Raw genomic sequence first — 25951 nt, 5'->3', positions numbered from 1 at the left:
AATGTTTACCCTTGGCTTTAAAAGCTGCTGCTGTTGTACTCCCACAAAAGTGGCTGTTATTCTAAGAGTGTCTCAAATAGTCCCCTTAGCTACCTGCCTGGTGATGTCATAAAGGAAAGAGCTCCCTACTAAACATCCTGGCATACTGCCACAGTTCTTCAGAGAATCTCAAGCAGTAACTGCAAGGAAACTGCGACTTGTCTTTGGAGTTGACACCACCAGATCTTTGGTCAAGTTCTTAGTAAAACCAGTTTTCCCTAGTACACAGGGAAGGCTCCAGACTCTCCGTTACTCTCCACAGATTCTAGGAATTCCCAGACTCATCTAGAGAAGGAATCAGTCTGAATATCCTGCTAAGGCAAGGCTACTCAACTCAATCACTCTGTGTTAGTACCAGTTTTAATAAGATGCAAGTACAAAGTTGTCCCCAATTTAGTTGTATAGAAGTAAAAAAATAGAGCTCCATACTTTTCCAGGTATCAGAAGTGGTTTGGTTGACCCTGGGGTAAAAATCCAGATTTCTCAAATCATAAAGTCTCACATTCTTGGCCTAGGAGTGAGTATAGGATTGTAGGAAAGATTTGGAATTAGTCATTGGTTTCAATCGTAAATGACTGTGCACCTTACACAAGTTATTTGACTTGTCTGAGCTTTGGTTTCTTCATCTGGAAACCAACATCTGGTAGGTAAGTGTCACTCAAAAAATGTGAGTGTCTTTTCTCACAATCCTCTCCTCTCAATTCTCCTAATTAGCTGGACTTTGGTTCTTTCTTGATTTGAAAAGTGCCTTTGCATCTTGGATACCATTTTGGATGGGAGACACTGTCATCTTTCTTTCCCTTTCACATGCTGCTCTCTACCATATCCACATTCCACTATTGACTCTGAAGGGTCTTCATGGTTACAGGACAGTCAGATTCATTGTTTCTGGATCTTTAAAATCAGCTTTGATTAAAGACAAAGTTGAAACAAAAACCAACATGTTCTTAGGTAACAGGAATCTCAATAGGCCAAGAAACCTTGAGCTACTGACACGTCTTTAGAATATAAAACATTTGGCTAACCATTATATCTTGTTTTACAGAAAAGGATAAAAGTAGAATACAAGTCAGATATCTTGAAGACACTAAGGGTAAGCCAGGTTGAAATGAAGATGGTTCCTGTTTATACTTATTTGATATCTTGTTATAAAATTGAGACTGGCTGACTTAAAAAAGCTTTCCTAGGAGATTCTCCTTTCAATACGGTGACTTGTTGATTTATAACCTTTAACCACGATGCTATAATGCTTATCTGTTTGTCTGGGAAGATTATATTTCTCTTTATAAATTTATTGAATGAGTTTTAATTTCTCCATCAACATGTAACGTTAAGTCTGCTATCACTTTTTTGTTCTTATTAAAATCATCTCAGTACTTGTTTGAATAATTGTTTATATTCTCTTAATATTGGGGAAAATATTTTTTTCAGTGTTCAATTTCAGTACAAGTAAACACAAAAGGGTGATTCTTGCAAAAATGGGCAAAACAAAATACAGAATCTTGATATTTTCCTCATCATGAATAATCTAACTTGTATTAATCCATGCTTGAGTCACAAGTAGGTTCTTTCAGGGTAATCACACTCTCACTTCTCCTGCTCTTCCTACTGGCAGGGGTATGATGAAGATAAAATGTGATGAGATGTAAAAGCTATATTAAACTGTTTTATTTTGAATGGAAAGCATACAGCAAAGGACAGGATTGCCACGAATTGCCACTTGGTTGATGGGATTTGTGGGAGCCAGTCTCCAAGATGGCCCTCAGTGATTCTCATCTGCTAGTATTCATGCCTTTGTGTAGGCCTCTCTCATTCTGAATCAGGGCTTGCCCTCTGTGACCAACAGTTTATAGCAGAAATGATGGTCTAGGACTTCTGAAGCTGATCGTAATGGCACTGCACCTTTTGCCTTGGTGTAGGCAAAACCTCTTGGATTACTCACTCTGGGGAAAACCAGTTGCCATGTGGTGAGGAAACTCAATGGGAGACCCAGGTGGAAAGAAACTGAGGTCCCTAGTCAATAGCCAAGACAAAATTGCCAGTCATATGAGTGAGTCAACTAGTAAATGCGTTAAACTGCAACGTCAGGAGAAACCCTGCGCCACAACTGCCCACCTGAGTCACTTCCAAATCCTGATATATAAAAACTGTTAAAGATAAGTGGTTATTGCTATTTTAAGTCACTAAGTTTTGGAGGTAATTTCTTATGAAGTAATAGATTATGTAAATCAATTTCTCTAGTGTCAACTGTCATTAACCAAGCACAGAGACCAATATATAAACCAGAATAACAACCCACTAATATACTTTGAGAAACACACTATTGAACTGATTGGAAGCCAGGTCATTCTTTCCCTATAGACACACCAATTTCAAGAGGAAGAAAAGTTGCTTGGTGAACATGGAACTGGATCAAGAAGTCAGTATGATATCCCACAAGAGGGCAACACCTGTCACAAAGCACTAGGCATACCTAGTGAACTCCCCATCCACTCATCCATACAGCTTTAGCTGAGCATCCATCCCCATGTCTGGCACCTAAAACTTCCTTTTCTTATGCTTGACACTAACCATTCCTTTCTATTAAGCAGTTTTCCTTCAAATGAGTTCTAATAAAATTGACTAAGTTTATAGTTACTTAACTATGACATTATAGTTCTGCCTCCCACTGATTTAAGTATTCCTAAACCTTCTATTCTCCAAACAGAAAACAGCTAAAAGAATTATGAAAAGTTGAAAGGACTATTTTACTACTTTAATAAGCATCTTTCCTGAAAGGACTATTTTACTACTTTAATAAGCATCCCTCCAGATATCTATGCATTTATCAAATGTAGACATTTATGTATAAATTTTCATGGGGTCATATTATACCTACTAGCATGAGTCCATAATATGTCCCGGACACCTTTCTACTTAGTCCACTTATGCTTTTCCATAATTAAAAAAATTATTGTGGTAAAACACACATAACATTTACCATCTTAACTATTCTGAAGTGTACAGTTCAGTGGTATTAAATACATTTACATTGTTACGCAACCATCATCACCATCCATCCCCATAACTCTTCTCATCTTGTAAATTTACTGTTCTAGCCATTTTTAAATGCACAATGCATTGGCATTAAGTACATTAACAATGTTGTGCAGTCATCACCACTCACTATCCATTTCAAGAACTTTCTCAGAATCCCAAATAAAAACTCCATACCTATTAAACAGTAACTCCCAATGCCCCCTTACCCCAGCCTTGACAACCACTATACTTTCTGTCCTTATGATTTGGACTACTGTAAGTAACTCATGTAAGTGGAATCATACATTATTTTATTTTTCTGATTGGCTTCTTTCACTTAGCAAAATGTCCTCAAGGTTCATCTATGTTGTAGCATATTGCAGAATTTCTTTCCCTTTTAAAGTTCAATAATATTCCATCATATTTACCACAGTTTATCCCTTCATCCATTTATGGACACTGATGTTTCCACATTTGAGCTATAATGCTGCTATGAACATTGGTGCAGAACTATCTGTTGGAGACTCTATTCACAAGTGGAATATATTGCTGGGTCATATGATAATTCTATTTTTAATTTGTTGAGGAACCACCATACTGCTTTCCATAATGACTGTGCCATCTTACATTCACACCAACAGTGCACAGAGGTTCTAATTTAAAAACATTCTTGCCAACACTTGTTTTGTATTTTTCATAGTAACCATCTTAAAGAATGTGAGGTGGTATTGCATGGTAGTTTTGATTTGCATTTCCCTAATAATTAGTCATGTTGAACATCTTTTCATGTGCTCATTTTGACCATTCATATAACTTCTTTGGAAAAATGTCTATTCCAAGTCCTGTGCCCAATCTTGAATTGTTTTTTGTTGTTGAATTTAGGAGTTCTCTGTATATTCTGGCTATTAATCCCTTATCAGATATATGATTTGCAAGTTATTTCTCTCATTCTAGGGGTTTGCTTTTTTACTCTGTGGATAGTGAAGTTTTAAATTTTCATGAAGTTCAATATATCTATTCTTTTTATTTTGTTGCCTGTACCTTTGATGTCATGTCCAAGAAATCATTGCCAAATCTAATATTTAAAGCTTTTGTCCTATGTTTTCTTCTAAGAGTTTTATTGTTTTTGGCCTTAGATTTAGGTATTTGATCAATTTTGAATTAATTTTTGTATATGGTGTTAGATAAATGTGAGGTAAGAATTTCACTCTTTTGCATGTGGATATCCAGTTTTCCCAGCACCATTTGTTGACGAGACTGTCCTTTCCCCATGGTCTTGGCATCCTTGTCAGAAATCATTTGAACATATTTGCAAAGTTTTACGTCTAGGCTCTCTATTCTATTCCATGGATCTATAGGTCTATATGCCAATACCACATTATTTTGGTTAGTGTAGCTTTGTAAGTTTTGAAATCAGGAAGTGTGAGCCCTTCAATTCTGTTTTCTTTTGAAAAATTGCTTTGGTTATTTGGAGATTTCATATGAATTTTAGGATGGGTTTTTCTATTTCTGCAAAGAACATCATTGGGGTTTTGATAGGTATTGCATGGAATCTATAAATGGCTCTGGGCAGTATTGACATTTTAACAATATAGTGTCTTCCATTACATGAATATAGGATGTGCTCCCATTTATCTATGTCTTCTTTAATTTCTTTAGCACTGTTTTGTAGTTTTCATAGTACAAGTGTTTCACCTCCCTGGTTAATTCTTAGGTATTTTATTCTTTTTGATGCTACTGTAAATGGAATTGTTTTTGTAATTTCCCTTTCACATTCTTCCTTGTTCATGTATGGAAATGCAATGGAATCTTGTGTGTTGCCTTTGTATCCTGCCACTTTGCTGAATTCATTTGTTAGTTCCAACAGTTTTCTTGGTTATGTCTTTAGAGTTTTCTACATATAAATTCATATCATCTGCAAACAGAGATTACTATTTGAGATTACTATCACTATTTGAGATTACTATTTCCTTTCCAATTAGGATACCTTTTATTTATTTTTCTTGCCTAAATGCTCTGGCCAGAACTTCTACTACTATGTTAAATAGAAGTGGTGAAAGCAGGCATCCTTCTCTAGTGTCTGATCTTAGAGGAAAACCTTTCAGTCTTTCCATACCATTGAGTATGATGTTTGCCAGAGGCTTTTCACATGTGGCTTTAATCATATTGAGAGAGTTTCCTTCTACTCGCAGTTTGTTGAGTGTCATGAAAAGGTGTTGATTTTGTCAAATGCTTTTTCTGCATCAAGTTGAAATGATGAGGCTTTTCCCCCTCTTTATTCTATTGATGTGGCATATCACATATTACATTGTTGCATAACAGTACATATTATGATTTTCATGTAGAGCTATACTTGCATTCCAGGAATAAATCTCATTTGATCATAGTGTATAATCTTTTCAATATGCTTAATTTTGTTTGCTCGTGTTGAGGATTTTTGCATCAATGTTCCTAAGGGATCTGATCTGTAGTTTTCTTGCGAGTGTCTTTGTCTAGCTTTGGTATGAGGGTAATGCTGGCCTCAGAATGATTTAGAAAGTGTCTTCTCTTCAATTTTTTGGAAAAGTTTGAGAAGGATTGGTATTAGTCCCTAAGATGTTTGGTAGAATTCATCAGTGAAGCTATCAAGTGCAGGGCTTTTCTTTATTGGGAGGATTTTGATTACTGATTCAATCTCCTTACTAGTTATAGGTCTATTCAGATTTTCTCTTCATGATTTAGTCTTGCAGGTTTTGTTTCTAGGAAATTGTCCATTTCATCTGTTATCCAATTTGTTGGCATACAATTGTTCATAGTATTCCCGTATAATCCTTTTTATTTCTGTAGAATAAGTAGTAATGTCCCCACTTTAATTTCTGATTTTGGTAATTTGAGTCTTCCCTTTTCTTAGTCTATCTAGCTAAAGTTTGTCAATTTTGTCGATCTTTTTGAAGAATTAGCCTTTGGTTTCATTTCTCTATTGTTTTTCTATCTCTGCTCTAATCTCTATTATACCTTCCTTCTGCTAGTTTGGATTTAGTTTGTACTTTTTCTAGTTCCTTAAGTTGTAAAGTTACGTTGTTGATTTCAGATTTTTTTTAATGTATTTATAACTTATAAGTTTCCCTCTTAGCACAGTTTTTGCTGCATCCCATAAGTTTTGATGTTACTTTTGTTTTCCTGCATCTCAAAGTATTTTCTAATTTCCTTGTAATTTCTTTTATCCATTGGTCATTTTAAAAGTGTTAACTTCCACAATTTTATGAATTTTCCACATTTCCTTCCTTTTGTTATTAATTTATAATTTCATCCTGTTGTGGTCAGAGAAGATACTTTATCATATCTATCTTTTAACATCTGTTGAGACTTAAGTGGCCTACAATATGGCCTATCCTAAAACATGTCCCATGTGTGCTTGAGAAGAATGTGTATTTTTTTGTTGTTGGCTAGCGTGTTCTATATATATATCTGTATGATCTAGTTGGTTTGTTAACTCCTCTGTTTCCTTACTTATCTTCTGTCTGGTTGTTCTATCCATTATTGTGAGTTTTTGAAGTCTCCAATTATTGTTACAGAATTGTCTATTCTCTCCCTTCAATTCCATCAGTTTTGCTTCATATATTTTGGTGGTCTGTCATTAGGTATATAAATATAACTGTAATATATTCTTTCCCTATTGAACCTTTTGTATATAATGTCCTGGTCTCTTGTAACCTTTTTTATTTAAAGTTTACTTTGTCTGATATTAGTATAGCCACCCCTGCTCTTCTGTTTACTACTTGCATGGAATATCTTTTTGATCTTTTCACTTTCAATCTATTTATGGCTTTGAATGTCTCTTATAGATAGCATATAGTTAATGTGTTTTTATCCATTTCCAATCTCTGTCTTTTGGAGAGTTTGATTCATTTATGTTTAAAAATTTTTTTAGTGTTATTTTTGAGAGAGAGAGTGAGTAGGGGAGGGGCAGAGAGAGAGGGAGACACAGAATCTGAAACAGGTTCCAGGCTTGGAGCTGTCAGCACAGAGCCTGATGTGGGGCTGGAACTCATGAACCGCAAGATCATGACTTGAGCCAAAGTTGGACGCTTAACCGACTGAACTACCCAGGCGCCCCTGATTCATTTATGTTTAAACTAATTACTGATGAGATCGTCTGTCATTACGCTATTTGTTTTTTGTCCCACATTTCTTGCATTACTGTCTCCTTTTGTATTTAGTTGATTTTCTGTAGTGAAATGTTTAAATTATTTTCTCTTTTCCTTTTGTGTATATTCCATAGCTATTTTCTTTGTGGTGACCATGAAGATTACATTTTGCATCCTAAATGTGTAACACTCTAATTTGAATTTATACCAGCTTAACTTCAATAACAATAAAAAAACTCTCTTCCTTTACAGCTTCATCCTACCCCTATTAATTGTTGATGTGACAGAGTTACATTCTTGTGTATAGTGTGCCCCTAAATATAAACTAATGATTCTTTTATATACAGAAACTCTGAAAGACAGAAGACAGTAGGCCAATATATTCAAAGTGTTAAAAATAAAAAATAAAAACCCTTGTCAACCAAGAATCCTATATCCAGAAAAGCTGTCCTTCAAATGTGAGGGGTAAATTAAGACATTCCCAGAAAAACTAAAGCTGAGGGAGTTTGTAAGCACTAGATCTACCCTACAAGAAATGTTCAAGAAATGCTTCAAGTTGAAATAAAAGGACACTGCATAGTAACTCAAAGCCATATGGAGAAATAAAAGGTCTCAATAAAGGTAAGTACATGGGCAATTATAAAAACCAGTATTAGTTTTTATACTAATTTTGGTTACAACCATTACAATGGTTTGTAACTGCACTTTTTGTTTTCTCCATGATTTAGGAGATCAATACATTTAAAGCAAGAAAACAGCAGTAATTAGTATAAAAGTTAGTGTTACTGTAACTTTGATTTATAACTCCAAATCCTGGTTTATTTTTTACATAATTTAAGAGAGTAACACATTAAAAATATTATTATCTTTTATTTTTGGCCACACTTTACATAAAGATGTAATTTCATGACAACAACTGAAAGGGGTGGAGATGGAACTAAAGGATCAGGTTTCCATTCTGATGTCAATACCATATTCTGTTAATTATTGCAGCCTTATGCTATGCTTTCACATCTGGTAGGACACATCCCTCCTCCTTACTCTATTTTTTCAATATTATTTCCAAATATCTGTTAAGTCACACATTTATAGAAGGTCCTTTAATTTTACTCCACTATACAATTAATCATATTCAGTGGGACACTGGATTTTTACTTATATAACTCCCAGAGGACCAACTTATTTCTAAGTTCTTGGGAGGCACATCTCTAAAACCCAATTCTTTTTTTTTTTTAAGTTTATTTATTTAAGTAATCTCTACACCAAACATAGGGCTTGAACATAGGGCATGAGATCAAGTTACATGCTCCTCTGAGTGAGGCAGCCAGGCACAACTAAAACACCCCTCTAATAGCAACCTATAAAACAGTACTATTAGCATCCAGAAAAGGGCCAAAAGCTATGTATTTGAAAACAATAACAACAACAACAGCAACTAAAATCTAATCTGGAAATTTCTAATAATCAAATTTTCCAAGGGGAAAATTCCATTCAATAGTGAGCCAACAATAATTTATTAGCCATCTACTATGTGTCTAGAACCGTTTATGTATTCATTATATTTCCACATATTGAGGAAAAGTGAAGGACTCCGTATACTCTAAAAACTCAGCACCAAACCCACCGGACAGATGTGAGGATGGGGACTAAGTTCATAAAGGATATATCACCATCAGTTTTAACTTAAATTTGCTCTTGGTTCACTTCCAAGAGTGGGCAGGGCACTCTTGAACTACAGCCTCAGGGAAAGCTACTCTGTTTTACTGTGAAGTATACAAACATGTTTGCTCCAGTATGGTCTTGGGCAGATCATGGAACCCTGGCACCTAACAGTTACTCCACAACCAATAAACATTATCTACCAACATTATTATTGTTAATGTTGGCCAATATTAGTGATTATAAACCACATCAGTGAGAGTTTATGTAGGACTTGTAGCCTTTATGAATACTAATAGATAATGCTGTAATATCAAAACTCACTATTTAACATGATATGTCTATCACTCCATACATTTTTTTTTCCTGTGGGTCCTGGACACAAAGTCCTTACATTTTTATGTATGTTGGTTTTGTTGCACCAATTAAAAGTTTTTGAGAGGAAGGACTATGTATTACATGTCTCCGTATCCCCCCAAGTTTCTTATACACAGTATTATTTGTAAAGTAATTTGCTTTGGTTTTGCTCTGGTTACAGTGGCAAGCAACTGTTTCCTTGTTTCAAAGTAGTCAAATAGATTTGTACCTTCCTATTTTATTTGTGCAGGGTAGAATTCTGGGGTGCTAATAAAAACTGTATGATATGACCATCCTCAACAGGAACTATCCGGTTTTCACAAACAAAAGACCTATCATTCACTTGCTAAGAATAAAATGTTAGCTGGTAGCTGGCTAGTACTGCACAACAGCACATAACTTCTAAGAAAAGGTTTTTATTCACATGTAAAAGCTCCAAACTTGAGGCAGATGAAGGTATATCAATCCTCTAAATACCATGCCAGACACATGTATGCATCTGCCCAGGAGTCACTAGAGGCTAAATTAGAGAAAACGTTGTGATCTTCATCTTCCCACAATTTCACTCCTCTAAGACACAAATGATGTGAGGTATACAATCCAAAATACTCAGAAATGATGTTTATTCACTTTAAAGGGTTCAAAATATCTTGGACTTTTACTCCGACCTGTACTTTCATCATGTAAGTAAATTCTAGCTGGAATGGGAATATCACAATCCTGGCCAAGAGGAGGGCAGTATTTCTGTTCTAAACTATGGATGACTGGTGCTGGCTTATATGAGAGGTGGTAGCAGTCATTGCTTATCTGTCAAACTTTATAACAGATATTGAAGCCTCTTTGGGTGGCAGTTCCTCTCCCAATAACTAAAACACAGAAATATCTTACACAGCTAAAACCTAAATGGTATTAAAAGTAAACATTTTATTATATAACAGGAATTAAAGTTTTCAAAAATCTGTACCAACAAAACCAAAACCAAAGCCATTCTGGGAACAATGAGGAAATTTTACAATAAAAGCTACCTTTCACTTTTCAGAAATCTGAACTGAAAACAGATGGTTAACTGCGGTGCAGACAGGGCCAGCCGTTCTGTCTATTGTGGCAGCTGAACAAAGTGTGAGCTACAGAATCACTGCCCTGATGGTGACTGAAGCAGATGAGGAGAGACGGGAGCTCACAAGCAGGATGCTCAAACTCAGGCCAGGAGTTCATGTACGATCCAACTCCCATCAGTCTGACAAGTCACTCTGATCCAGTACGATTATTCTGTGTATTTTTTAAACACACACAAAAAAAAAGAGTTTCAAGTGAGTATCTATGTTTTTTAAAGACACAAACAACAGTTTCCTTCTATTCAACTGAGTTCAAGGGAAGGGATTTTGATCTTTATAGTCAAGGGGGATAATCAATTAGTATGTCATGGGAACGTACAATGACTACAAAGCAATTGATAGCATCATCCTGTCCTCCCTCTGTCCAAAACTGTTCTTGTGCTGACTCTACTGATGACTTAATCAAATCTGGCATTAATTTCACCTTGTATTTTAATTAGCTGTAAACATTAACACATAAAAAATTGAGCAACTTTGAATTAATTATCATTCAAACAACTTTATCAATAACTTTAACATTAATGTTTATTTACATGCTGATAAATGTTTAAAGCCTGTTCATGTGGTCTAGAGACAGTGAACTTGGACCTACAAACATATGCCATCTCATTACCTGGATGGTTCAGACCAACCCAGTCGCTTCCAAAAACAGGGTTTTAGTTCCTCTTGATGAAATATAGAAAGAAGAAAACACAACCAGGTTACTTTCTGGGTCTAAAGGTGCCAGTATCCAGAAATTGCTTTAGTGCTCTCTCTCTAGTTTAGGGTGGACTGTTTTACCGGTAATAGTTGTTTTCTGCTAGAGACAGAATCTTTCCAAAAATAGTTAATGGGCTTCCCCACCTAACATTCTGCAGCTCCCTGTCACAGCAATGGATACTAATGATGTTAATTCACAAAGTCTCTGCATTATGTTCTCAGTGAATTCAACACTAGCTAAATGCTTACACACTCTGGGTCCTGTGCCAGTCCAGGGTCCCAGAGGAAAAAGAATACACTCTCAGGCCCTTTAATGAAGTGACTACTTACATAGGTATAGTCAGAGTTAAGGGAGCAAACAAAGGATGGCAAGGCACCCAGTGACTAGCAGCAGTGGGAAGCCATTATCAATGCTAAGTCAAAAGGGACTAGGGTGGAGCTAGGGCAGAACAGTTACTGGAACCCAGTGAGAGCTGGAACTGAGGACAGGCTGCCTTACAGAAGCTGTGCTGGTGAAGGGACACCACTTCTATCCAGAGATAAGGTGCTGAAGTAGGCAGGTAGGGGAAGTAATACCCAACCACTCCTCTGCCCTCTTCCCACTGGCCAACAGGAAGCCTGTTGGCCAGAAAGCCCAGGAGATAGTTCACAAAGCACAAAATAGGGCAGAGAAAGGAGAATGAGAATGAATTGGCGAAGGAATGAAAGGGATTCCAGGTGTTCTGAAAAAATCAGTATCTCTAACTTCTTAAGTAGGAGGAACTTAAATATAGGAGGGTGTCATTTGTGAATGGTGCCTAAAGCTCTATCAAAATAGTTTTGAAATTAAGATCAATTTATACCTTTCACATTACTTGTAGATTCCACTTAAATTCCACAGTTTATAATTCCTTCTCAGATTCTGCAGCCTCTGTGTGAGCTAAATTTAGAACTCTTTTGAAGACATTAGACAATTAGAAGCAAAACATCTTTCTAGACAATGTGCAAGACAAGATGATGAGATTGGCCAAAGGCTTCCTTTAGAAATAAAATAGGATGTTACTGTTTTGTGATTAAGGTGTAACTGGCAATTAACAGAAAACCTGGGCTGAACTACAGGAGGAAAGCATAGAAGGATTATGTATAGCATCTGGGAAATATTTCTAAATAACTCTGATGCTCATCATAGCCCAAGGACTCCAGGTTACATTATAAACAACCATTCATTCATACCTTCTTCAGAATTGCCTAAAAAGCTGTCTGATTTCCTTCTCTCTGACTTGAAGCTTTCTTCCCCTTTTCTCTTCTTTTCACCAACTTCTTGATCCTTGGTATTTGCCTCCCTTCAAAGACAATGATTTGGGGCATCAAACCATATGCACAATGGCCAGGGTAACAGGACTACTCCAAAGGAAACATAATAGCTAGCACTACTGGCCAGGCATTGGCACATGTGCTATAATGTACAGTAAGCCATTTAATTCTTATCACAACTATATAGTTACCATTACCATTCCCAGCAAGTAATAAGGAAACTGAGGTACACAGAAGTTATGTGCCTCAGGAATCCTGGATCTGGGATCTGACCCTGGCAGTCTGATTCAGACTCTATCAACCTCTAGGCTATATTATCTACCTCCCTTCCCAACAAAAGCATTTCACTTATGTTGTAATTGGTGCCCTTTTTTGTAACCACCATTTATTTTATTACTTACTTCATTTCCTGAAACTCTCAAGTATCTCTGATTGAAGTGTCTAACAATTTAAGACCATATTTGCCAAACTAGTAAGCAGAAATCATCTCCCCTGCTCAAGTGTAAGCTCCTGAAGGGCAGAGACATCCCACTCCTCTGCTCCTGCAGCAGAGCACTTGGTTGTCAGCACTCAACAGATGCTGGCTGAACCAATTTGACACTGTACAGGGATTTTTATTCTTTTTTTATTTACTAAATATTCAAAACAAAATATGTAAAACAAGAGAGAAAATAAAGCCACCTAAAGCAAAAACGATTTTTTTCCCTCCTAACCTCTAATAGAATCATAGGTTCTACAATTGGAGGAAGCCTTCAGGTTCTCTTCCACCTCTGTCCAAATGCCCAGAACCAGAGTTGTCTAGCCTGTGCTTGAGTGGGAGGAGCTGTTGATAAACTGTAAAGGCACCTGCTTTTTCTATCAGATAGCAATAGCTATTAAAAAGCATGTGCTTTACTGGATAAAATCTCGAACTGCAGTTTCTAGTCACTAGCTCTGCCCTTTGGGGCAGAAGAGAGTAAGCTGACTCTCTTAACTTTACATTTCAGGTATTTGAGGGTAACTATCAAATATTCTCCATTCCACCTGCACTTCTCCAGCTGAGCCTCCCCAACTCCTTCAGCTATTCTCACATGATATGGTTTTCAGACCTCTGACTATTCGATGGCCACCCTCTTCTGTTTGTCAACATCGCTTTTAAAATACGGCACCCAGGGGCACCTGAGTGGCTCAGTCAGTTAAGCATCTGACTCTTGATTTCGGCTCAGGTCATGATCTCACAGTTCGTGAGCTTGAGCACATCTGGCTCTGTGCTGACAGTGTGGAGCCTGCTTGAGATTCTCTTTCTGCCCTTCCCCTGCTCTCTCTTTCTCAAAATAGATACACTTTTAAAAAACAAGCCTATATCTTTAAAATAAAACAAACAAAACAAAACAAAATAAAATAAAATAAAATAAAATAAAATAAAATAAAATAAAATAAAATAATAAAATAAAATATTGCACCCAGACTCTGCACTGACAGTGCGAAGCCTGCTTGGGATATTCTCTCTCTCTCTCTCTCTCTGCCCCTCTCCCTCACTCTCTCTCAAAATAAATAAATAAATAATTTTAAAAAGTAATAAAATATTTTGCCCAGAAAGTAACCCCACACTGTGTCCTACGAGTCCTCTCTTTAGCATGAGACATCACTTTGGCCTGGGCAAGACGCTGTTGTTTGTTCAGCATTAGTGCTGCATTGACCATTTTAGCAACTGCATCAATGAGGCCTCATGGAGTCGCTATTTATGCCTTCTTCAAGAAAAATTTTTTGAATTCTTACCATGTCTCAAAATGCATGCTAAGTGCTGAGCATATAAAAATAAAACGACATACTTCCTACCTTCAATAAAACCAGTGAGGAGGAGATTCCAGTCAAAAATTCTCCATTAGGTCAGATCCCTTGCATTCTACACATCTGAATGCTCACTTTCATCTTTTAGAAGCATTTAACATTTCCACTTGTCAAGGCCATTTTGAATCCAGTCTATCACCTATCACATTAGTATTCATTCTTAGATTTTTGTTACCTAAAAATTTGATAAGTGTGCCTTTTCTGATTTAATTCAAATGGCTGATGAAAATGTTGAAGGTGACAAGGCCAAGGTATAGCAATCTTAGAGGCCTCTCTGTATACTGATATCAATCTGCTAATCAGTATCTTGAGCACTGTGTGTGGAGGAAGAGGGGCAGACAGGAGTCAAGGCTGGCTTATCTACAAACACTCATTCTCCAAAGAGTCAAGGTATTTTTTTTTTTAAAGACTAAAATCTAGTCCTCCTTCTTGACAAAAAAGAAAATGACCCCCTGATGGAAAACAATAACCTTGTAGAGCCTCCGGGGAGATCCTGTAGCTCCGTGCTGTCCTCAGGTGGCTGTAGCCATCTTTCTAGGTCCTCATCAAGAGTAGAGTGAGCTCTGTCCAAGGACAAGTGAAGAGAACTGAGACAATTCTTATTCCATGACAAGGAGGTACAGTGTTTTAGAGTGGGAAAGGACCTTAAAACGTGTGTTTTCACTGTACAGGTAAGAAAATGATAGCTAGGTGAGATTGTATTTACAGTTGCAGAGGTCACTTACATACAATTTAGATGCACACCAAAAACTCTTCTTTAGCTTCTTAATAAAAAGCCTCAGCACCCATGAGAATAGCCACCTCCCAAAGTCCAATGCCAGACTCAGTCTCAATTCTAGGCCATTAAGTTAATTTCCACCCTGGGCTAGAACTGTACACTCATTCCTATAAGTTTTTTGAATGAAGAACTGCCTCTGAAGCTAAAGGATGCACAGTGTTTTCAGAAGGCCTGAAAAGTCCCACTCTGGGCATCTATCTATGTCCAGCACAGCCAGCCCTTTTGGAAAATAATAATAGTAGCTAACTTTTGATCACATGTAAAGTACTTTATTTTTTAATTTTTTTTTTCAACGTTTATTTATTTTTGGGACAGAGAGAGACAGAGCATGAACGGGGGAGGGGCAGAGAGAGAGGGAGACACAGAATCGGAAGCAGGCTCCAGGCTCTGAGCCATCAGCCCAGAGCCCGAAGCGGGGCTTGAACTCACGGGCCGCAAGATCGTGACCTGGCTGAAGTCGGACGCTTAACCGACTGCGCCACCCAGGCGCCCCACATGTAAAGTACTTTATACAACCAAGTTTAACTCGGCCTTCTTGAGCTAATCTTCCTTGGCTTGAATAATGATGTAGATTTTTACTGAAGGTGTTTTGAGGAGATGGGAGGACTGGAGTTACATCATACATTATAGATAAAAAGACTTCTAAAACTTTTAAAATGTATTTCTCTTCCTCTCCCTTTGCCCTTGTCTTTTCTGTCTCCCCAGGACCTTCCTTGCAGGTCCCAGGGCTCATCTCCTCTTCCACCTCCCAAACTTTCCCTTCCAGGTCTCTTTCTTTTTCTTCCTCATAGAGAATAATTTAGCCTTTAAAGAGTGGGGCAGGAACTAGATTCACTACCTAAAAGTTATTCGTAGCACCCTTCTTCCTTCCCTTCCTCTTCTATAGCAGCTGAAAAGCTAAAACCTCAATTTCTAGTCTCCCTTGCAAATGAGGGTGGTCATGCATCACATTTGGCCAGTGTAATATAAGTGGGCATCTGCTGGGAGGGCTTCTGGGAAAGTTTCTGCTTTCCAGATAAAAAAAGGGGCAGAGTCAGAATATTCCTTTTCCCCACCTGCCTGGTGTGTAGATAGCAGCGATCCTGAAACCAGGAGGTGACAAGTCTGAAAATAAAAGCCAACATAGTAAGGTAGCAGAGCAGGAATATCCAAAGAGTCTAAGTCCCTGGTGGCATCACTGAGCTGCTACACAAGGCATGACCTGCCAACCTGTGGGACTGCCTCCTGTGTGAGACAAACTCATTTAAGCAGGAAGGTAGAGTTATCCATCATTTCCAGTTGAAAGAATTCTGCAGGGCTACCTTAAGGATCCACAGGACCAGGATTAGGATAAGGCAAGTGTTGCAAGGACAAGTTCAGATCCTCTTTTTCTTCAACAAAATTTAGATACTTTGCTCATCATTGATTTCTTGGCATCAGTTTTTATTTTTTAAAATAATGTATTCAAACAATTTATCTTGACCCTGAATTTTTTGGTGTCTCCTTTAATTTTGTGCCCAAGGAGTGTCTCACTCGCTTCATGCCAGTCCTGGCCCTGAATGATGGTTAGGGCGAGGTAAGAGAAGTCAGGAGGCACAGGAGGTGAGCTGAAGTGAATTGGGAACAGAATCGGGTTTCTTGAGGCAACCTTGTGTTTTTAGACTGAATTGTCTGGATGGCTGCCCCCATTTTCTCTTATCTGGCCACAAAGATCTAAAACTTCTCTTCCAAGGCCTTTAATTAAAATGTTTGGGGGCGCCTGGGTGGCGCAGTCGGTTAAGCGTCCGACTTCAGCCAGGTCACGATCTCGCGGTCCGGGAGTTCGAGCCCCGCATCGGGCTCTGGGCTGATGGCTCAGAGCCTGGAGCCTGTTTCTGATTCTGTGTCTCCCTCTCTCTCTGCCCCTCCCCCGTTCATGCTCTGTCTCTCTCTGTCCCAAAAATAAAAATAAACGTTGAAAAAAAATTTTTTTAAATGTTTGGGGGCACCTGGGTAGCTCAGTCAGTTAAGCGTTGGACTCTTGATTTTGGTCCAGGTCATGATCTCATGGTTGATGGGATCAAGCCCAATGTCAGCCTCATCTGCACTGTGAGCACAGAGCCTGCTTGGTATTCTCTCTCTGCCCCTCCCCCACTCATGCTCACTCACTCTCTCACACACACATACACTCTCTCTCTCTCTTTCTCTCTCAAAATAAATATAAAAATACTTTTAGGGGTGCCTGGGTGGTTCAGTTGGTTAAGCCTCCAACTTTAGCTCAGGTCGTGATTTCATGGTTTGTGAGTTCCAGCCCCACATCAGGCTCTGTGCTGACAGTGCAGAGCCTGCTTGGGATTCTCTCTCTGCCCCTCCCCCACTCACTCTGTATCTCTCAAAAATAAATAATTTAAAAATATTTTTTAAAAATTTAAAAAATAATAAAACGTCTTGAAAGAAGCTGAAGCCTGTGTCTGCCTTACAAAATGAAAAACAAAAACAAAAAACAACTTGACAAGAAAAAAATATTAAAAAATGGGTAAAGGACTTGAATAGTTACTTCTCCAGAGAAAATATACAAATGGCCATGGATACCTGGAGAACTGGTGGTTCAGTGGTAGAATTCTTGCCTGCCAAATGGCCATGGAGGCATATGAAAAGATGGTCAACATCACTCTTAATTAGGGAAATGCAAATCAAAACCACAATGAGATATCACCTCATACTTGTTCCATTAGAATGGGTACTATCAAAAAAACAGAAAATAACAAGTACTAGCAAGGATGTAAAGAAATTGGAGCCCTTGTGCACTGTTGGTAGGAATGTAAAATGGTGCAGCTGCTGTGGAAAACAGTATGGTATTTCCTCAAAAAATTAAAAATAGATTTACCATATGATCCAGCATTACCACATCAGGTTACATATCCAAAATAAATGAAAGCAGGATGTCCAGGAGAAATATTGTATACCCATATTCTAGCAGTATTATTCACAGTAGGCAAAAAGGTAAAAGCAACCCAGTGTCTACCAATAAATGAACAGATAAACAAAATTTGATACACACAGACACAGACACACACACACATGCACACACACACTGTAATTCAGCCTTAAAAAAGAAGGAAATTCTCGGGGTGCCTGGGTGGCTCAGTTGATTGAGTGTCTGACTTCAGCTCAGGTCATGATCTCAGTTTGTGAGTTCAAGCCCCACATTAGGCTCTGTGCTGACAGCTCAGAGCCTGGAGCCTGCTTCGGATTCTGTGTCTCCGGCTATCTCTCTGCCCCTCCCTGCTCACACACACACACACACACACGCACGCACGCTCTCTCTCTCTCTCTCTCTCTCTCTCTCAAATATAAATAAAGAAGGAAATTCTGTTGGCTGCAGCAACTTCTTACTCAACACATCTCCAGAGGCAAGGGAAACAAAAGCAAGATGAACTATTGGGACCTCATCAAAATAAAAAGCTTCTGCACAGCGAAGGAAACAATCAGCAAAACTAAAAGGCAACTGATGGAATGGGAGAAGATATTTGCAAACGAAATATCAGATAAAGGGTTAGTATCCAAAATCTATAAAGAATTTCTCTAACTCAACACCCAAAAAACAAAGAATCCAGTGAAGAAATGGGCAAAAGACATGAATAGACACTTCTCCAAAGAAGACATCCAGATGGCAAACCAACACATGAAAAAGTGCTCCACATCACTCATCAGGGAAATACAAATCAAAACCACAATGAGATACCACCTCACACCTGTCAGAATGGTTAACATTAACAACTCAGGTGAGGATGTGGAGAAAGAGGATCTCTTTTGCACTGCTGGTGGAAATGCAAACTGGTGCAGCCACTCTGGAAAACAGTATGGAGTTTCCTCAAAAAATTAAAAATAGAACTATCCTACAACCCAGCAATTGCACTACTAGGTATTTATCCAAGGGATACAGGTATGCTGTCTCAAAGGGGCACATGCACCCCAATGTTTATAGAAGCACTATCAACAATAGGCAAAGTATGGAAAGAGCCCATATGTCCATCAACTGATGAATGGAAAAAGAAGATGTGGTATATCTGTACAATGGAGTATTACTTGGCAATCAAAAAGAATGAAATCTTGCCATTTGCAACTACGTGGATGGAACTAGAGGGTATTATGCTAAGTGAAATTAGTCAGTTAAAGACAAATATCATATGACTTCACTCATATGAGGACTTTAAGACACAGAACAGATGAACATAAGGGAAAGGAAGCAACAATAATATAAAACAGGGAGGGGAACAAAACATAAGAGACTCTTAAATGTGGAGAACAAACAGAGGACTAATGGAGGGGTTGTGGGAGGGGGGATGGGCTAAATGGGCATTAAGGAATCTAGTCCTGAAATCACTGTTGCACTATATGCTAACTAACTTGGATGTAAATTTTAAAAATTAAATTTAAAAAGAAGGAAATTCTGACCATGTTGCATGGATGAACCCTGAGGACAGTATGTTAAGTGAAGTAAACCAGCTACAAAAAGTCAAATACTGTATGATTTCACTTATGTGAGGTATCAAGAGTAGTCAGAAAGCAGAATAGTGGTTGCTAGAACTGAGGAAAGGGAGCAGTTGGGTTTTTAGTGGGCATAGAATTTCAGTATTGTAAGATGAAAAAGTTCAGGAGATCGGTTGCACAACATTGTTAATATACTTAACACTAGTGAACTGTACACTTGAAAATTTTATGTTTATGTGTATTTTATCACAATTACAATTAAAAACAAAAAACCTTTAGGAATAGGGGCTATCAGGCTAGTAGGAAGAAAGACCTTTTTTCCCCATTCTTATTTGTCAATATCGGAAGAAAAATGAACACACTAATACAGTTTATTAAATCCTTTTAGAAGCCCAGCTTTTTCTGTTACCTCTCTGTGTCCTCTTCTAGATCCTGAGTTTCTTTGGTCCAGAGCATACTGCTATCTTCTTTTTTACTGTTAGTTTCTTGTTCTTCTAAGTGCCTTTGATCTAAAAATGGTTGAAAGACTTAACTTTATTAGAACAACAACAAATTGAGAAAGCCTGCCTTGAAATGGAGTGCAAAAAATTAAAGCTAATCAGTGGTCCCTGAAGTATATATTGCACTACTTCTTCCCAGGAGAGCAGGGGCCAGGTGGCAGTCTGCAGGGTGCCTGCATTCACAGAAGCTGCTTCTGGGGTCTTGGGAGCTCTCTGGTGCCAGATGAAGCAATAGGAAACCTTACCTGTGCCAAGACTCAAGAGAGACAGAAAAAGCAGAGGAAAGAGAGGGCACATAAAAGAGGAGCCAAGACACCCTGAAAACAAATTGCACTGATTCACTTTGGGTGACCACCCTATTCTCACCTGTAAATGTTTCTAGGTTGGAGCCCCAAGGAAAGAATTTGGGTGGGGAAAGGTAGTTAGTACCCTTTAATGTATGCCAGGCATTTTACAATACTGTCTCATTTCATCCTGCCAATGGTCCTATGAAGGGAAAGTTTGTTCAGTATCTTACAATGTACCAGACACTGTTCATAGAGCTATTGTGTAAACCAGGAGGTAAGAATTATCATCCCCATTTTACAGATGAGGATGACAGAGGCTCGGAGACATTAAACAGCTTAATGAGGTGGAATTGTGCCTGACCTCAATGCCCACAGTGTCCCACATGTACCATTGTGCTGCCAAGGGCAGTGTTATAGCAAGGACCTGATGAAAAGGGTCTGGGCAGCTGGCTTACCATTTACAGTGACACCGAGATAACTTGCTGTGTTCTCCCGCAACACTGTGGATGAGGCCTGCTGTCGCTTCAAGTGCTCTATCACAATAATACAAAAGCAAAACACAACTTATTTCTTCCTTCAGATGTCATACCATTCTCTAGGGCAGTGGTTCTCAAAGGGTGGTCCTTGGATCAGCAGCCTCAGTATACTCAGTACTTAGATATGCAAAGTCTTAGACCTCATCCCTGACCTACTGAGGCAGAAACTCTGGGGGTGGGGCCCATCAATCATATTTTATAAGCCCTCCTGGTGATTCTGACAGCTGATAACCTTTGAGAACCACTGGTCTAGAGCATCCAATTCTATCCAACACTAAAAATAAAAATAATAATGATAACAATGATAGGTAACACTTGCAAAGCCCTAGGTGGCAGTTACTGTTTTTAACTTACACACATTCATTCAAGATTCATGTTCACAATCTTCATAACAACCTTACAAGACTCATCGTGTGATTGTCATTCCTGTTGAGCTGATGAGGAAATGAAGGTAAAGAAAGGTTGAGGACCTAGCCTGGAATCACACACAGCGTAAGAAGCAGAGATGGGATCTGAACCCAGGATGTCCAGCTCTAAGATTTATGCTGTTAATCTTTATTTTATACTCTGTCAAGTTTGTAACACATCAAAGCAGGTTCCAATTTCCCCCATCTCTATGGCCTATATTTCCTATTTTTTTACTTAGTTTATGAAAAGATAGAAGGCAAAGAAAATAATTTCCATTTCCTAAAGAACTGACCATTACACCAAGACAAGCTTCTGCCAAACTGCATACTGCTTTGCATTTGTGGCTGCACAGTATCCTTCAAGTGCTCCCCACAGCAGAGCAGTGAGACAGCTGCGAGGCGGCACACACAGGGACCCTGGACTCCCTGGTGCAGCCCTGTTGTGTGCAGGCACAGAGGTCTCTCTTCCTGCAGGTCAGGAAGCAGGCCTTTCCTGGCAGCTCCTGGGCATCAAGGGGCCCCCATTTGATCACTTGAAATAACTTGAAATAAAAAATTCATTTTTATCCTTGTTAAAGATAGTCCTTTATTAATCTTAAAAGATCACCCATATCCTAGAGTTCGAGAGGATCCTCCCTGTTAGGCCCTTGTCAGAAGCCTAGAGCTGTGGATGTGGGCCCTCCAAAAGAGCACAGGTGTCAGCACCAGGTCACTCTCCAAAGCTCTCTTGAGGTGAAACAATGGAATGATGATTTATAATAATCAGGTGGGAGTGCCCATTATTAGAAGAAACTACCCAAGTGACCTCTCAATTTTGTCTTTCTGGGAAATTACTGACCTGTGTCAAAGTACAGACATCACCTAGAAACCTGGTCCAGATAATTCCCATGAGTAAAATGAGAAAAGGTTTCTGCAGAGTGTGTTGGGGTACAGCTGTGCCATGAGGCTGGAACCTAGGAGGAAGGCTGCTAACAGCTGCTGAAATGGGGGAATCTATATGGTGACTAAGAGAGAAGACAGCAGGATCCAGAAGAAAAGTATCACTAAGGTCAAACTGCAAAGGAGCCTACAAATACTGCCTTAAGTCATGACAAAAGAAAAATGACACTGAGAATCTATCTGAGCTGGACATGTGTGGGTGACCTCTACTCTCATAAGCAGCAGTTCTATTACTGTACTAAGAAAAACAACTGGAGAGAAAGAATTTGCAAGGACTCCTTGGGGCATTCTAGAGAAGGAAAGCCCTAGGGGTAGCCCTAAGGGGTAGGCACCCTAAGAGCCTGACCCAACAACCCTATGACCCTGTGGCTTTGGGGAAGAGGTGTGATGAGGTGAAGGGGCCTATGAGTACAGAAAAAGAAAAAAGGAAGGTCTGGCAGCTCTGACTGGCTCCACCCTAGTTCATCAGACCAATAATCAGGGGCTGGGGGTTGTGATAGCCTAGATGGTAGCTGTCCATTGAGTCAGACCACATAAGTCCTCATTTACCTCCTTCTTCCTGATGAGACACAAAACCTCAGAGACCCTGAAAAATAGCTGGTGCATATCGGGAAATTCTCTAGAGGCCCCATACCAAGAACTGGACTGTGAGAGGTCTGCCAAGATGCGTCCTTTCAGAGTAAGAAGCTGGTCAACCAGGCTGTCAAGGAGAGAACAATCACGTCTCTTCTCACTCTTCAAGTGAGAAACCACCTGGCCCAATGCCTCCATGTACTTTCAGCATTGGCTCAGCTGGGCAGGGCCAGCCAATCCAGCTACAAGTAAAATTGAGCTGGTATAGCTGGGTCTCTGTCTGAGATGGAAAATTCTGGTCTCATTACATCTTGTGCCACTGACATCTCTGCCCCTGAGAAGGTGATTCATCCATGATGCCAATACCGCTAATACCTCCTGCTAATGGCAAAACTGAAAGTACAGGATGTCTCAACCTTAGTAGCCAGACTTCAGGCCTCCAAGGTATAGCTGGTTTGGTTCCAAAAGGAGGTGAAATATTCTTTTAATAAAACAATCTCATCATAATAAACCACTTAAATATTGTTATTCTTCTTAGAATCATTACCATAGGCCCTTTAAAGTAACAAAATGACAACAGACACAGGCTAATATCCTGCAGGTTTCAGTAGTAATGTGAGGCCCACTTTATTGGAAAACTGCTCCTTCCTGAATTGTTCATTCAGTTAGACCTTCTTATTAGGGCCATTTGTACTAGTACCTACACCTGAGACAAAGAACTATATTGTGGTCAGTGACCATAACAGGACCATGGAGTACATTCTGTATTGAACATCCCTTACCAATTTCGTCAAGCATCTCCTGAGATGGTGGTGGTAGCTCATCAACATGATGCTGTGAAATGGCTTCTACTAATGCTTAAAAAACATAAAGAGAAAAATGGCTTAACACCTTTCTGACCCTGAACTGGATTTTCCAGGCTTCCACATGAATTTGACATAGGACTTCTCAGCAATGAAACAAACTGAGGCAGGAAGACAGCCTCTTACATTAGCAGTTCTAGTTGAGACCTCCTAACATGTGAATGGATTTACTCCCCTTTTTACTCCAAATCCTTTCCTGCTTTACCCCTTATCCCAGTATTTCTTGATCTGTGTCTCTCCCTCCCAAAGATATTTAGGGTAGGGGAAGTATAAATTCTTACTAAGAGGCTGGGGGCCTAATCTGGCATAGGGCTCCTGGAGGGATACAGTCTGGGCCAGTCAAAATGAATAAAAAATAAAATGGAAGGTCTTTTATAGGTTATCAGGCCAGGGGATATAAGAACAACCACTCTTTGGGCCTTCCCCTCCTTATAACCTTAAATAAAACCCCTCAGCTTAATTCACAAAATCCAAGAATTGTACCAAAACATAAGACATTAAAATTAATATAGCAAAGGCAATATGCCTCAAGAGTTGTTAACATTCTCATATCCTTTGATCTGAAAACCATCTCCTAAGAATCTATCCTAAAAAAGGGATCAGAGGTACAAAGATTTTTATACAAAGAACAAAAATTAGAAAACAATATAAATCTTCAACATAATGGCATAGTTGAGCAACATATGTAGAACGGACTATTATGAAGCCATTACATATATTTAACAAATAATTTTCACTAAGGGGAGATCCTCAAAACATAGCATCAAAAGAAAAAAAATAGGCCGGAGATAATACACAATATGATATCAACTATGCTAAAAATACATACATTTTTATACATTTCTAGAAATATGAAAGAGAGAGTGCCTGGCTGGCTCAGTAGGCAGAGCCTGAAACTCTTGATCTCAGGGTTGTGAGTTCGAGCCCTACATTGGGCACAGTTTACTTTAAAAAAATGGGGGCACCTGGGTGGCTCAGCTGGTTGAGCATCAGATTCTTGATTTCAGCTCAGGTCATGATCCCAGGGTCGTGGGATCAAGCCCGTCATCAGGCTCCACACTGCTTAAGATTCTCTTTCTCTCCCCCTCTCCTCCTCTCCCCCACTTGCATGCTCTCTCTCTCTAAAAATTTTTTTTTTTAATTTTAAAAAGAAAAACTATGGGGGCACCTGGGTGGTGCAGTCAGTTAAGCGTCCGACTTCAGCCAGGTCACGATCTCGCGGTCCGTGAGTTCGAGCCCCGCGTCAGGCTCTGGGCTGATGGCTCAGAGCCTGGAGCCTGTTTCCGATTCTGTGTCTCCCTCTCTCTCTGCCCCTCCCCCGTTCATGCTCTGTCTCTCTCTGTCCCAAAAAATAAATAAACGTTGAAAAAAAAAATTAAAAAAAAATAAATAAATAAAAAGAAAAACTATGTACTGAATAGTACAAGAGGTTAAAAAATGGTGGTAGAATTAAATGATAGTTTTCTTTTAAAGCTCTTTTTATTCTCCAAGTTTAATGAGTATATTTTACTTTTATAATCAGATGGAAAATAGCATTTTTGTTTGAATTTAATGTAGCATCAACTATGAGACTAAAGTTCCCTTAAATTGGCTTACTATTATTTTGTATTTTGGTTGTATTTTCATATTAAACACAGGGTACCTTTCTGCAGGCTCTTTCTCTGGGTGGCATGGGATGATGTGTCAGGTGACTTAGCAATGCTGGAGGAACCGGCCCCAGTAAATGCAGGCAATCTTTTCTATAAGTAAGATGTAAACATGGTAATTGACACATGTACTGAGCTCAAAAGGCAAATGCAGTTCAATCATTTCCAAGATGAAGCCTGTGTTTCATTGATGGAATAAGCCACTTGTTTTGTTGATTGAGTCAAACTCTTTCAAATGTCCCCTCCTCTGGGATCCCTTCTCACCCAGTCTTTGCCTCCATAGCACCCAGTACTTACCTCTGTATTGTGTTAGCCAGCCTTTCTCACTAGGTGGGGAGCTCCTCTGGGGCAGGGACTAGGTTTATCTTATTCACATTTGGTGCCTAGAAGAGGGCTTGGCAGGGTACCTGGCACTTAAAACCTGCCCAGTTAACAATTTATTGAATGAAAGCATAAAACTCTTTATCTCCCTACTTTAGAGTGAATCTTTTGTGAGTCAAATGCCCAAAGAAGATAACAATTGATTTTTAATTGAGGGCCAAAGCAAGTAATCAGTCTGCCTATAGAATGGTCAACATTTTTAATGAACAGTGCCAAGTAAGGAATTTGTAGTTTTCTTGAAGAGTCTACACATATGGAATATAAGGGAGAGAGAAGAGAAAAAGAAAGAAGGACGTCAGGGGGAGAAGGAGGAGGGGAGGAAAAGGTAGCACACAATTATGTGTTTTTATTGCAGACTGTTAGTTCAGGAGTTCAGAGAAGGTAGAGAGCAATCAAACCTCTCAGGGAACTAAGCAGAGGAGGCATCAAAGAGGAAGCAGAACCCAAGCCTC

General features: G+C 38.9%; 1 protein-coding gene and 1 long non-coding RNA gene across 7 annotated transcripts in view; one reads left to right on the top strand and one right to left on the bottom strand.

The window, feature by feature from the left end:
* Nucleotides 1-167: 167 nt before the first annotated feature.
* On the top strand, nt 168-10348 carry LOC147574235 (uncharacterized). Its single transcript, XR_015244043.1, has 4 exons — nt 168-686; nt 1085-1132; nt 7532-7805; nt 10240-10348. It is a non-coding gene; the product is annotated as an uncharacterized LOC147574235 (long non-coding RNA).
* The window catches only part of TEX14 (testis expressed 14, intercellular bridge forming factor), a 115092-nt gene continuing 98947 nt past the window's right edge, over nt 9807-25951 (bottom strand). For 4 of the 6 annotated variants that reach the window (XM_086686847.1, XM_086686849.1, XM_086686845.1 and 1 more), the window contains 8 exons: nt 25115-25211; nt 23392-23466; nt 20610-20687; nt 19777-19876; nt 14608-14700; nt 12227-12336; nt 10929-10980; nt 9807-10469 (listed from right to left, as the gene is read on the bottom strand). In XM_086686847.1, coding sequence (XP_086542973.1) covers nt 10433-10469; nt 10929-10980; nt 12227-12336; nt 14608-14700; nt 19777-19876; nt 20610-20687; nt 23392-23466; nt 25115-25211 — 642 coding nt within the window. In that variant the 3' untranslated portion in view covers nt 9807-10432. Of the gene's footprint in view, nt 10470-10928; nt 10981-11856; nt 11934-12226; nt 12337-14607; nt 14701-19776; nt 19877-20609; nt 20688-23391; nt 23467-25114; nt 25212-25951 lie in introns of all 6 variants that reach the window. The other 2 variants (XR_015244042.1, XM_086686848.1) reach the window with 2 other exon arrangements.

Source organism: Puma concolor, chromosome E1, assembly GCF_028749965.1.
Source record: "Puma concolor isolate L17-30 chromosome E1, mPumCon1.1.hap2, whole genome shotgun sequence".
Taxonomy (NCBI): domain Eukaryota; kingdom Metazoa; phylum Chordata; class Mammalia; order Carnivora; family Felidae; genus Puma; species Puma concolor.
This window is presented reverse-complemented; position numbering and strand designations above follow the sequence as displayed.